This window comes from Corella eumyota, chromosome 4 (genome assembly GCF_963082875.1).
Source record: "Corella eumyota chromosome 4, kaCorEumy4.1, whole genome shotgun sequence".
In the NCBI taxonomy this organism is placed as follows: domain Eukaryota; kingdom Metazoa; phylum Chordata; class Ascidiacea; order Phlebobranchia; family Corellidae; genus Corella; species Corella eumyota.
Window position 1 is genome coordinate 10,011,716 of NC_137493.1, and position 12,886 is coordinate 10,024,601.

A 12,886-nucleotide genomic window follows, 5' to 3' on the forward strand; every position below is an offset into this window, starting at 1 on the left:
TGTATTTCCGTATAAAGCGCAACAAAAGTGAAGTCACAATTTAAAAGTTTTAACAACAGACTTATGATGGCGCTTCAACTTATTTTGCATATTTTATGAAAAACAACGTACCAAACAACAACATACTTTTGTTAATGTGGACAAAATGTTAGAAAGTAGTCAAATAAAGGTGGTAACTTAGTATTTTTGTAATATAATAATTATAAGTAACATCACAAATTGAGACTTTTAACAACTTACCTATAATGGCGCTTCGATTTATTTTTTATATTTTGTTGGGGACAACGTATTTAACAACAACATACTTTCCAAAAAGTAAAAAAAATATTAAAAAGGGGTCAAATGCAGGTGTAAACTTTGAATTTACGCATAATATTCAACATAAGTGACATCACAAACTGGGGGTTTTAACAACTCACCTATCGTGGCGCTTTAATTTATTTTAAACTTTGTATTAATGTACTATTAGCATCACAAGTGACGTCACAAATTGGGGTTATAAAAACCCTATTTTCATGGGTATCCGGAATTTAAAAAAATGGAAAATATAGGAACGGTAATTGAAGGAACGGAAAATGAAGGAACCAAAAAATGAGGAAACGAAAAATGAAGAAAACGGAAAATGAATGAAGATTGTATTGAAACCTTTAAAAAAATAATAAAATAATTGTGTAAAAAAAGTTCTTATAAATATATATACAAGTTGTAATTAATGTAGAAAGTCAAAATTGTATTTAGCAAAGCAATCCATAACTTTAGCGAGTTGCGTTACTTTATTATTAACAACTATGACATGCGAACGTGCAGCAAACCGAAAACCTTAAAACTCATCATTAAATCTTGTGTTTTTTTGTTCAAATACATTAGAATGAAACAAAAATAAAAAAACACTTACTTAAACAACGTCGAAAAATTATTTTATTTTAAATCATTTGTTGCAAGAATAAAAATAACATAAAGTAGTTTAGTTCAAACACTGTGTGTTTTAAGTACATTACGTTTATGCTTAAAATTCTTCTTTGTTTATGGGTCGTATTTAACTATAACATAATTTAAAATTAATCATTTTTTATTTGAAACTAAGTTATTACTTAAAAATATCCTTTGTAATATTTAACAAAATCTTAAAAAAGTTGTATTTAATTTGTATTGGGTATAAAAAAATTGTTTGTTTAAAGCAGTTTTTACAATGTATTTATACTCAAATTTTTAAATCAAATTTTTCTAATTTAGTACGTTAAATCTTATTTAAATAGATAAAACTTAGCTGATACAAAAAACTAAAAGAGAATAAATGTTTAGCATTTTAAGGTGGCAAATTAAGGAATGTGTGTAATTAATTCAATGACGTGTTTTGTTTTTCTTTTAAGGGGCGTAAATGAGCTGATTACGAGAATTTAAGTTACACACTTTAAGCATGGTTAAATAATATAAAAAAACAGTAACGGATAAAACTCGCTGTTTTAAGTGTTGTAGGAAGACCGGTATGTTAAATTGATTTTTGTAAAAGAAATAAAGCTTGACATGTATGTTAAATTAACAATCATGAAATTAATACAATTTTAAGACTAAGTGTTGCGAAACATTGCGTACAACAAACACATTAAAAATTATAAAGTCAGGACTTTTCTGCATTAATGTAAGCAGTCAATACGGATAACTTATAATGGTGCAACAAAACGCTTTTCTTTAAACAAACACATTTTAAAAATATCTGTTTTATTTTTTTGCAATGACAATAAAATAGCCATTAACTGTGCATGTTTATGTTTTTTAATAATTATTACATAAAAAAATTATAAAAAAGTGCAATAAATTAAAAATTGTTCTTGAGGGCACTTTAAATTGCAATTATAGAAAAAAAAATATTCCTATTTAAGTTACGGATATTATAATCCTAAATGAACAAAATTTAGAAGTTTAACACCGATTTTCATATTTCAATATACAAACAACCAAAACCAGAAATTGTTAAACACAAAATTGCTTTTTTAAGTCGGTCTGTCTTAGTTAAGTAGCAACACACAATTTTAGTCTGTGACACAACTTTTTGTATTATTTTTGCTGTACACCCAATTCTGACACAATGTTTCAAAAAAAGCGCAAGCTTGCCTTTCCCGCAGAAAGATGGTGGTTAAATTTTGTCAGCATGTTTGATTTTCATTAAGACACGTGTAGTATAGTTACAACTCTTCCTTCAAAATAAATATTGTCCTGTTTCGGTTACAAGTTAAGTATAAAACTGTTTAAAAGGCTGGTCTCGGATATTTTCACATTGGTTTCTTGCAGACTTATACGTGAAAGGTTTGCAACTAGTTTGTAGTAACCTATTGTTTTGAAATTTTAGTTCAACGAATATTTTTGTATTAGATATTCGATAGACAAGACTTAAGAGCAAAATGACAACTAAGCAAAGTATATTGTATCATATTGACGGGGTAAAAGCATGTGAAAAGGAAGATTGGATAACAGCAATTTCGATTTTCCATCAAATCGAAAATCCATATGCTGGCATTTATTTCAATCTTGGCTGTTGCTATTTACACGTGAACGAATATGTTCAAGCTGAAGATGCATTTAAAAAATGTATTACAAGGGACAGATACCTGGCAGTTGGCCATTTTCAATTAGGCATTGCTCAGGCCTATTTGGATAAACTTGAAATTGCATTGACTAGTTTTAATCAAAGTTTTACTTGTTTGAGAGCAAATGCATTTATTGATTACACACAACTTAGTATGAACTGCAAATTGTATGCTAGCGAGGTGAAAATGAATATAGCTCTTATTTACTTGTTTTTAGGAGATGAAATAAATTCCAGAGCATTAATGTTAGAAGCTGCCAGTTTACCAAAGGAAGAGGATCAGCATCATTTTGTTACATCAGCTCTTGATGCACTGAATCGACAAAATTGGGCATATTTTGGGGATTCGATAATTTCCAAGATAATAAAATTACCAAAAGAATCTATTTTTTATCCAAATAAATCAAAATTGGAGGGTATCCAGTCTGATATTTCAAAATTTTCAAAAGCTGCAACAGTTGTATCTGCCACAAGTGAAATATATTCCTTTACAGGATTTGTTGGTGCAAAAAAGCTTCAAAACTTTAATGAGTCCTCTTATTCTGGGAAAGAATCCAAAGTTATGCCACCACCACCAACATCTATACCTCCACGAAATCCAAGACGGCTTCAAGCAAACATTTTGCCATCAAGGGTGCCATCTAAACCATCATTTGCGCCGCCCTTACATCCGAGTATGCCTAGCAATCCTCCACCACCCCTGCCTTCAAATAAAATTTATAATTATTCACCCCAACAAGAAACATCTTCAACCAGGAAAGCAACTAATGAAGTTTCTTTAGAATTTAATTTAACAGTTGGCTTAAGTTTAAAAAAAAAAGATTTGCAATCCTATGATGGATTTGTCTCCACACTGTCAAAGAATTTACTTGAACTTGGTGAAGAATTACCAACAAAAAACACTGGTGGCTTTAATTTGATGACGAAGAGCCCAGATTTAATGTATTCAAAGGAAAAAATAACAAGTCAAACATGGTTTGCAATATCCGCCAATGCTTTAAATGAGAACAAAATGGATGTTTTTGTAAATTTAGATTCAAATACTTTAAATATCACACCTGAAAAAGAGAAAGAAAGGGGACCCAAACCTAGACAACCAGCTTCTCCATTTAGTTCCATGGTACCATCTTTTGCTAAGATTAATTTAAAGAATACTAATACTGTACCAGAAGTAAAAACTATTCTGGGTGATGATAGTATTTATACGGATGGGGTTGTTGATAAATCTTATAATTATCAAGATAAGGACGATGAAATTTATACGTCTGAAAATGTTGGTTCATTGAAATGCCAGGTGTTCGAAGGTGGGAATGATATTTACACTGATGGATCGGGTGGTTATCAACCAAATGCGAGTTCAGATGATATTTACTCTGATATTCCCTAATATTTTATTCTTTCTAAATTCTTATTTATATTTTTAAGTTTTATTGTACTCCAGACTTTTTGAATAAGTTTTTTTTAATAGCTTTTAGTATTTTAGAAACAGCATATATTTAGAAATTTTTTAAGTATTTATATATATAATATTTTTGACTACATCATTTATTCCAATGTTGTGTTATGTGTAATAAATTATTTTTTAAAAGTGACTTTTTTAGACCATATACTTTGTATTTTTATGTTTTGCACAATTACACCGCCATTTTAAAAATATTTTCTTTAAAAAATTGTAAAAATTAGTATGTAAATTACTATACTAATTATGTAAGTTGCTATATATTGTGCAATACTATCTTGATACGGTATTTATATTTATCTTTTATTTTAACACTTAACATTGGAGAATAAATATTAATATTGTAAGTCTTTTTTGTACGGTAATTTTACCAGGTTAAGCAGTGTTGTTATTTTAAATATTAGGTATATTGTTGCGGGTGTATTTTGACGTTTTTATTGTTTTGTGTTACCTGCAACAAAAAATGAGGTAATATCCGGTAACTTATAAGTGATTAAACTAAAAGATTGATAATGTGACAAACTGTAGGAAAACACTTCGCATTTAATATAACACAAAGGCTTTCCTAGCCTTAAGCCAACGATTATCCCGGTTCTGCTTAAACTCTGGGGCAATATCAATTTTACGCGCGCTGTTATACGCGCAAACTGTGCTTTAGGACAGTAAAAATTAATAATTAAAAATATCAACAAATATTACCAAATTGTAACTCATTTTAAGTTTACAAACAAAATAAAATACTTAAAACCACCTTCTTGACACAAACTCTCGTTTTACCAACCAAAAAACAATGCGAGCTTGCTGCCATCTGATGCAACGAGAAATGCGGTAACTAAATTACCTACTGTAAAGACTGATTCAAGTGCTCACAAAAGGCACAAAAAATTTAAATCATTGTAATATTGAATTAAGTCAAATTTTAGGTTTGTTTTATGTAAAAATAAAAGAGTATTTAATAGAAATCATTTGGTGTTTAAAATATGCGATTTTGTTTAAAGTAGTGTAATTATAGTTAACGCCCTTTTGTGCAATGTAGCCGTGGATATAGTTGGTGTAAATGTGGGTAATATAGAGGTAATTAGAAGTAGATTTATTTCATTAACAAATCTTATTAAAATAACGTAAATGTTTGCTTCATATTCTTGTTACACAGCCAAATTGCGCCACATTCGTCACATTTTTTAATTCGTTACGCCACCGTTTACGATATAAGTATACGAGTTATCATTTTTCTGTTCGAAAACAACGTTTTTTAAATCGTAAGTTGTCATTGAACCACATAAAATTGGTATATTTAAGACATTTTTGGTACTTACGTACTTTATGTAACGGAAGCACATCAATGTAACAAAAGTTAAGAAATCCGCTTCCGATTTTCAAAGTTAACTTAAAAGTTTTAACGAAAAAGTCATATTTCGTCTGTCAACGATTAACGCATTAACGGTTTGGTGCCCACCTTCGATTTTTTGCCAATAAAATGAAGCTTTAACGCGAGGTTTGGCATGACATTTGATTGTCTTGGCCGTAGACCTACTGAAGCTATCAGCTTTATAGACTACGACAACGTAAAATATTCACTAATATATGTTTTATTTAAATATGGGACTACTTTGGGAATTTTTTATAACTTAGGGTGTAATACTTATACAATTTCGTTTTCTTCTGACTTATTTTCTACGCCACCAAATGACATTACGCTTAAAGTTTATTTATTTTTTTTTATTTGGGTTTTTGCGCATTGACGAAGGTGAATGAAAATATAATATACAAAAAATAATACAATATGGCGACGGAAAAAAATAACAAAATCAACATCATGATTTAAAACATGCCAAAAGTTTCAATGTTTGCATAAAGATTTTGAGTATGTCATGGCGCGATTACCAAGCCCAGTATAGACTGAAAAGTGTTAATGACAATAAATAAAAAAACATTTTAAAGAAATACAATAAAAAGTCGACGTAATATCAAACCAAAATTGTAAAAGAAAAAAATTACGTCGCATTTTATTTATAATAATATAGCAACCCTATTACTGTCCATGGTATTTACAGTGTAAAAAAATAATTTAAAACATATAATTACATTTAATATAACCCAGTATGGTTTTAGTAGGAAAACTCTATGTGTTTACAAAAACTGCATGTGTTTGCAAATAACACGCGCCACAACAGCAAACCCAATCTCTATTGAATTTTTATTTATTATAGCTTAAAATTTTTAAAATGTTACATTAGTGAAATAGTAAGTGTGGATATAGCGTTTTGTATTTTTAGCCCACGACCACTATTTTGGGGGGTGACAGGGTGACAAAGTGAACACAATTAAATTACGACCAGCAAAATTTTAAGTGGAAGCTTTTCACATAAATTAAAAAAGCAGTTTAAAATTTATAAGCGGTAATGACCTAATTGTTATAACCCCAGCAAACCCTAACGCTGTTCTGTAAAATGTCCGTTTATTATAATATTGACTTAAATACAAGTAAACAGTCAATGGAATTTTCGCGTTTTATTTTTTCAAGATTCCACCTCTCCCTTCTTTACTTTCCTTATAATTACGTTCCTTCATTTTCTGGATCTTTCATTTTCCGTTTCTTCATTTTCCGGTATCTTCATTTTCCGTTCCTTCATTTTTCGTTTTTTTTATTTTCCGTTCCTATATTTTCCGGTTTCTTCATTTTCCATTCTTTTAATTTCCATTCCTTTCATTTCCTCAAATTCTGCGCCCCTCTAAAAATGACGGTACGTCATTTCATTCACATGGCTTGATTAAAGATAATCAACTGAAAGCAGCAGATTATTACCATTAAAAATTAACACAAAAAATAACGCTTTTGGAGCGCTAGCGAGAATTTTTTGTGTTGCAGTTAAATTACGGCCAGTAATTTTTTTTAACAATTCAATTAATGCTGCAGATATATTTTTAAGAACATCACAATAGTTAAAACTAGTTTTATTTAATAAGTAAAATATGGTTCGAAATCGTTTGTTTATTTAATAAACGTAAATACTCAAATTCAAAACATTAGATAAATTAATAAAAAAAATATAATATTTTTAATTTTTAAGCTAAACAAGAGGTTTCGCCTTGAAAGCATAATTTTAATCTATGATTCCTATTAAAAAACAAAAAAAATTATATATATTAAACAAACAAAAAGTTTTTAAGATATACATAAGAACAAATATTACATATAAAAAAATTAAATGCCTAAAATTGATAGTTAAATTGTAATAAATAATTAAGCATTTAAATAATAAACAAAAGTTATGTTTTAAACCCGTTTTGATCATTAATATTATAATAAACATAAGACTGAATTATAAATGTTTTTTATCAATCATTGATTTTTAAAGAACAAACAAGCATTAAAAATATAATAAACAAACAAAAATTAATTTTTTAACTCGTTTTTAAGTTATTAATTTTATGATATATAGTTAATTAAAATTAAAAACTTATTACCAATATTATAATTTTAATAAACAAACGAGCATTAAAAAACAAAATACAAAAATTATTTTTTTGACCCGTTTTTAAGTTATTAATATAATGATATACGTTTATTAAAATTTAAACACTTACTACTATTGATTAGATTTTATTAAACTAACCCTTATTAATTAGTAATTAGGTTATCAAAAATAGTTTATTGTATTACTATAACATATATAAAAAAATACTAAAAAAAAATAAATTTAGTATATTATATATATATATATGAATCGCTTTAAAAAATTGTTGTGAACATGAGCCGCGTGCTAAACAAAACTGTCATTCTGCTAAAAAAAAATTTTTAATTCTAGCAGTACTCCGCATTTTTCCGCGTAATAAATGTTAATATAAATTGTTAAATCGTTAATACAAAAATATCAAATTTAAAAAATAAATTGTTATATATAATAAGTCTGCCAAAGGCTATAACGCCATTTTAACAAAGCGCTTGCTTTTAACGTTGCGTTCGCTCAAGTGAAACGTCAGTTGTCGTCCATATCAACTACGTTATCGTTTTCCGAGGAGAGTGATGACGTCATGGTCGCGGAAATCGAGATTCCGAGTTTCAGCGTGTCGCCGAGCAAGGAGGCGACGCACGTCGGGCAATACCTGATGACGTTGCCGCAGCATTTGGAGCCGTTCTCGATCGCGGAAAACGGGGAAAACTTAGAATCACAATCCTTAGAAACGGAAGTCTACCTTTCCCCGCCGAGCCCGGTATACCCGCAATCGAAATCGAGTTTGAAAACTTATCAGACCAGTGGCTGGGTGCTATTGTAAAAACAACAGAGCATACTTACATTAAGGCGATCACAATAATACCTTCTCTACACTCAAGTGGGGCTAAGCAACAAGTCTCAGACCTAGACTACATGGCCAGATTGTTATTGTTGATATGCGGCATATGAATATAGAAAAATTAAGTTAAACAAATCTCTGTCCGTTTAACATATATACTCGGTTTTTGCAATTTTTGTGCCAGCAATGGAAACCAAACCCCAAACCTTGGATGTGTTTTAATTTTTTAAATTTTAAGTAGCGTATAAATACATCGTGTGTATTTCTATTGGGTTATAATCCTATTACATATTATAAACGTGCAATATTTATGTTATCATTATTTAACCAATGCTATTTGTTATATAAATCTTAAACACGCGATTAAAATTTAATATAAAGCCCTATAAGCGTATTCCTTTATTTTACGTGGTTTTAAATGTATTTGGTTCTTAATTAAAACAAAGAGAATATTTAATTTATAATAACGTGACAAAAGTTCAAGTAATATAAAAGTTTATTTAAATTTTTATGGTAAATTTACAATGGTTTTAGTTGAAATGTTATAGAAGTTTATTTTAATTGCAATGGTATAGTAACAAAGTTTTTACTGGAAGTTGGATTATGTGTTTATGGTATGCAATGACAACGGAAAGTACCAAACAAAAAATATTTTTTACATTTTATTTATCAGCAGAAATAAATACACATACAAAACACAAATAAATATTTATAATACAACACACATAAAAAAGAATAAATAATTTTTAAAAGTATAAAGGTAAATATGAATTTTTCAGTTTCTATCATTGGAAATACCAACAAAAATAAAGAGCAGAAATAAAACGTCACAAAGTACCATATAAATTTATTTAAAAAGGGCAAAAAATACAAAAATCATTATTAAAACATTAATGCATACAAAGACTATAACACTTTTTTGTATATATATTATTTAAAACGTCTAGTTTTACAAGTTTTTTTTTTCACATTGAAAACTTGTGCAAATATTGTCTTTTGTTTAAATGTACTGACGATTTTCAATCATAGTACATGTAGATTTGTTTACTTGAGACAAGGTTGGTGGTAGGTAGGTACAGTTTTAATTATTAGTTTTGTATTGGCCAACTATTCTGGAAAATAAAAAATAGTTAGGAATCTCATTGACTTAAATTTAAAAAGTTTTGTGTCTTAAAAAAATGTTGTTTTATTGTAACGATTTTGCCTAATATTCTTTTGTATGGTAAGCCGTATTTATATTTCTAGTTTATTATTGCGTAAGATTACAAATAACCGTCCACAAACTCGTAAAACGAATACTATTTCCAATACACTACAATTAAACAGTTAAACCAACAAGTCACGTGATACAAAACACGTGATAATGATAAGGCGTAAAATCGAGACTCCAGGTGCAAACACCTGACAAGGAATAGATAAGACTTAGTGTAAACTAGAAAATGGCGTATTTGTTACAATTGTCACCATACTATAAAAATTTACCCGAACTACTGTCTAAAAATCAGTCGGAACACTATTAAAATTAGCTACTATTAAAAATATTATCATAACCCTATAAAAAGAAGCTACCAAGTTGAACATTGTAACAATATTATTAGAATACTGTGTTGAACATGGTCACAATACTTTTAGCATTTAAATTATCTACGAAGTAAAATATTGTCACAATTCCATAACAAAAAATTACTTCCTTCCCTTAACACCACGAAAATTTAAACGAGCTACAATAAAAACATTGTTAGGGATGATTGCAGTAGTTTAAAACTAAAATATTTAAATAATAAATAAATAAAATAAGGACCAATAGGGGGATTTTTATTAAATTAAAATAGGCAATTTTAGGGTGAGCGTGTAAAAATAAAGTAAATCATAGTCTTAGAAGCATATTAATGAATACAAGAAAGGATTTGTGCAGCAGATATATTATATTTATAGTAACAAAATAATTTAAGGTAAGCTTTAATTTATAATTGTTTGAGTAAATAATACGAATTTTTAAATTAGCCTATGTTTATTGAGTCGTATATATTTACACCGAATTTTTCGTTTATCCTCGATATTTTATTATTTTAAAAATATTTAATAAAATGCAAATATTTTAAACTTTAGTAGCCTAACATAGTTAAAATAGTATATATAAATAAAAATAATGCAATAAAATGTGTTATTTGATTTAAAATCGATGTGACGTCACAAATCCAGCGATCTTTCTTGAAATGGCATGAGCGAGGGCTTTTTTAAGATTTGGGTTAGGAAATCAGGGTTAGAGTTTCCAAAAATTATACATCGACATATTTGATTATAACAAACGCGATTGTTAAAGTTTTGATCTAAAGTTAGTCGGTAATAGTCTGAACATAAACAAGTTTTTTAATAACATGTTGATAAATCACATGAAGATGACAAAATTAATAAATTTTTATTATATTTTTATGCAAATTAGACAATTATTTAGGTGAATATTGGCCATGTTACAAATTACTTATTGTCGTAAGTTCATACACCACTATCTTTCTGGCAGAGAGCTGGCAGAGAATTTTGCTTGGGCGGATAATTATAACAAATAGTGGTTCCAAATATTTTATAATCGTACAATACAAAAAATAACGGGGTAAAATAGCCCCTTCAAAGGGAACAAATTAAAATCAAACCTAATATAAAATAAGTTGGCAAGGTTCTTAACACTTAAAAATCAAAATAAAATTAAACAAAACATTGAAAAATTGTTAAAAGCAGGAGTAAACTTTTGTACTGAACTGAAATACGTGTTATTACTGACGTCACAAATCGGGGGTTTTGACAACTTACCTATCATGTCGCTCTAATTTATTTTTGATATTTTGTAAAGAACAACGTACCCAACCACGACATATCTTCAAAAAAGTGAACAAAATATAAGAAAGTGGTCAAATGCAGGTGTAAACTTTGTATTTTCGTAATATACGCTATATAAGTGACGTCACAAATCGGGGGTTTTGACAACTTACCTATTATGTCGCTCCAATTTATTTTTGATATTTTGTAAAGAACAACGTACCCAACCACGTCATATCTTCTAAAAAGTGAACCAAAGATTAGAAAGTGGTTAAATGCAGGTGTAAACTTTGTATTTTCGTAATATACGCTATATAAGTGACGTCACAAATCGGGGGTTTTGACAACTTACCTATCATATCGCTTCAATTTATTTTTGATATTTTGTAAAGAAAAACGTACCCAACCACGACATATCTTCAAAAAAGTGAACAAAGGATTAGAAAGTGGTTAAATGCAGGTGTAAACTTTGTATTTTCGTAATATACGCTATATAAGTGACGTCACAAATCGGGGGTTTTGACAACTTACCTATCATGTCGCTCCAATTTATTTTTGATATTTTGTAAAGAAAAACGCACTTAATTACGACATATTTTCGAAAAAGTGAACAAAATATTAGAAAGTGATCAAATACAGGTGTAAACTTTGTATTTTCGTAATATACGCTATATAAGTGACGTCACAAATCGGGGGTTTTTGACAACTTACCTATCATGTTGCTTCAAATCTTTTTTTATATTTTGTGGAGGACAACGTACCCAATTATGACATATTTTCAAAAAAGTGAACAAAATATTAGAAACTGATCAAATACAGGTGTAAACTTTGTATTTTTGTAATATACGCTATATAAGTGACGTCACAAATCGGGGGTTTTGACAACTTACCTATCATGTCGCACCAATTTATTTTTGATATTTTGTGGAGGACAACGTACCCAACCACAATATATCTTCAAAAAAGTGAACAAAATATTAGAAAGTGGTCAAATACAGGTGTAAACTTTGTATTTTCGTAATATACGCTATATAAGTGACGTCAAAAATCAAGGGTTTTGACAACTTACCTATCATGTCGCTTCAATTTATTTTTGACATTTTGTAAAAAACAACGCACTTAAATACGACATATTTTCGAAAAAGTGAACAAAATATTAGAAAGTGATCAAATACAGGTGTAAACTTTGTATTTTCGTAATATACGCTATATAAGTGACGTCACAAATCGGGGTTTTTGACAACTTACCTATCATGTTGCTTCAAAACTTTTTTTATATTTTGTGGAGGACAACGTACCCAACCACAATATATCTTCAAAAAAGTGAACAAAATATTAGAAAGTGGTCAAATACAGGTGTAAACTTTGTATTTTCGTAATATACGCTATATAAGTGACGTCAAAAATCAAGGGTTTTGACAACTTACCTATCATGTCGCTTCAATTTATTTTTGACATTTTGTAAAAAACAACGCACTTAAATACGACATATTTTCGAAAAAGTAAACAAAATATTAGAAAGTGGTCAAATACAGGTGTAAATTTTGTATTTTTGTAATATACGCTATATAAATAACGTCACAAATCGGGGGTTTTGACAACTTACCTATCATGTCGCTCCAATTTATTTTTGATATTTTGTAAAGAACAACGCACTTAATTACGACATATTTTCAAAAAAGTGAAAAAAATATTAGAAAGTGGTCAAATACAGGTGTAAACTTTGTATTTTC

The 12,886-nt window shown here is 28.7% G+C and overlaps 1 protein-coding gene across 1 annotated transcript; it reads left to right on the forward strand.

Annotated features, from left to right (window-relative positions):
- The first annotated feature begins 2,291 nt into the window (after positions 1 to 2,291).
- Positions 2,292 to 4,219, forward strand: LOC145750387 (uncharacterized). The gene is made up of 2 exons (XM_082566414.1): positions 2,292 to 2,736; positions 2,803 to 4,219. Exons 1-2 carry the CDS (start codon positions 2,400 to 2,402, stop codon positions 3,969 to 3,971), a joined length of 1,506 nt encoding a protein of 501 aa, XP_082422540.1. The 5' UTR covers positions 2,292 to 2,399; the 3' UTR covers positions 3,972 to 4,219.
- The last annotated feature ends 8,667 nt before the right edge of the window (positions 4,220 to 12,886 follow it).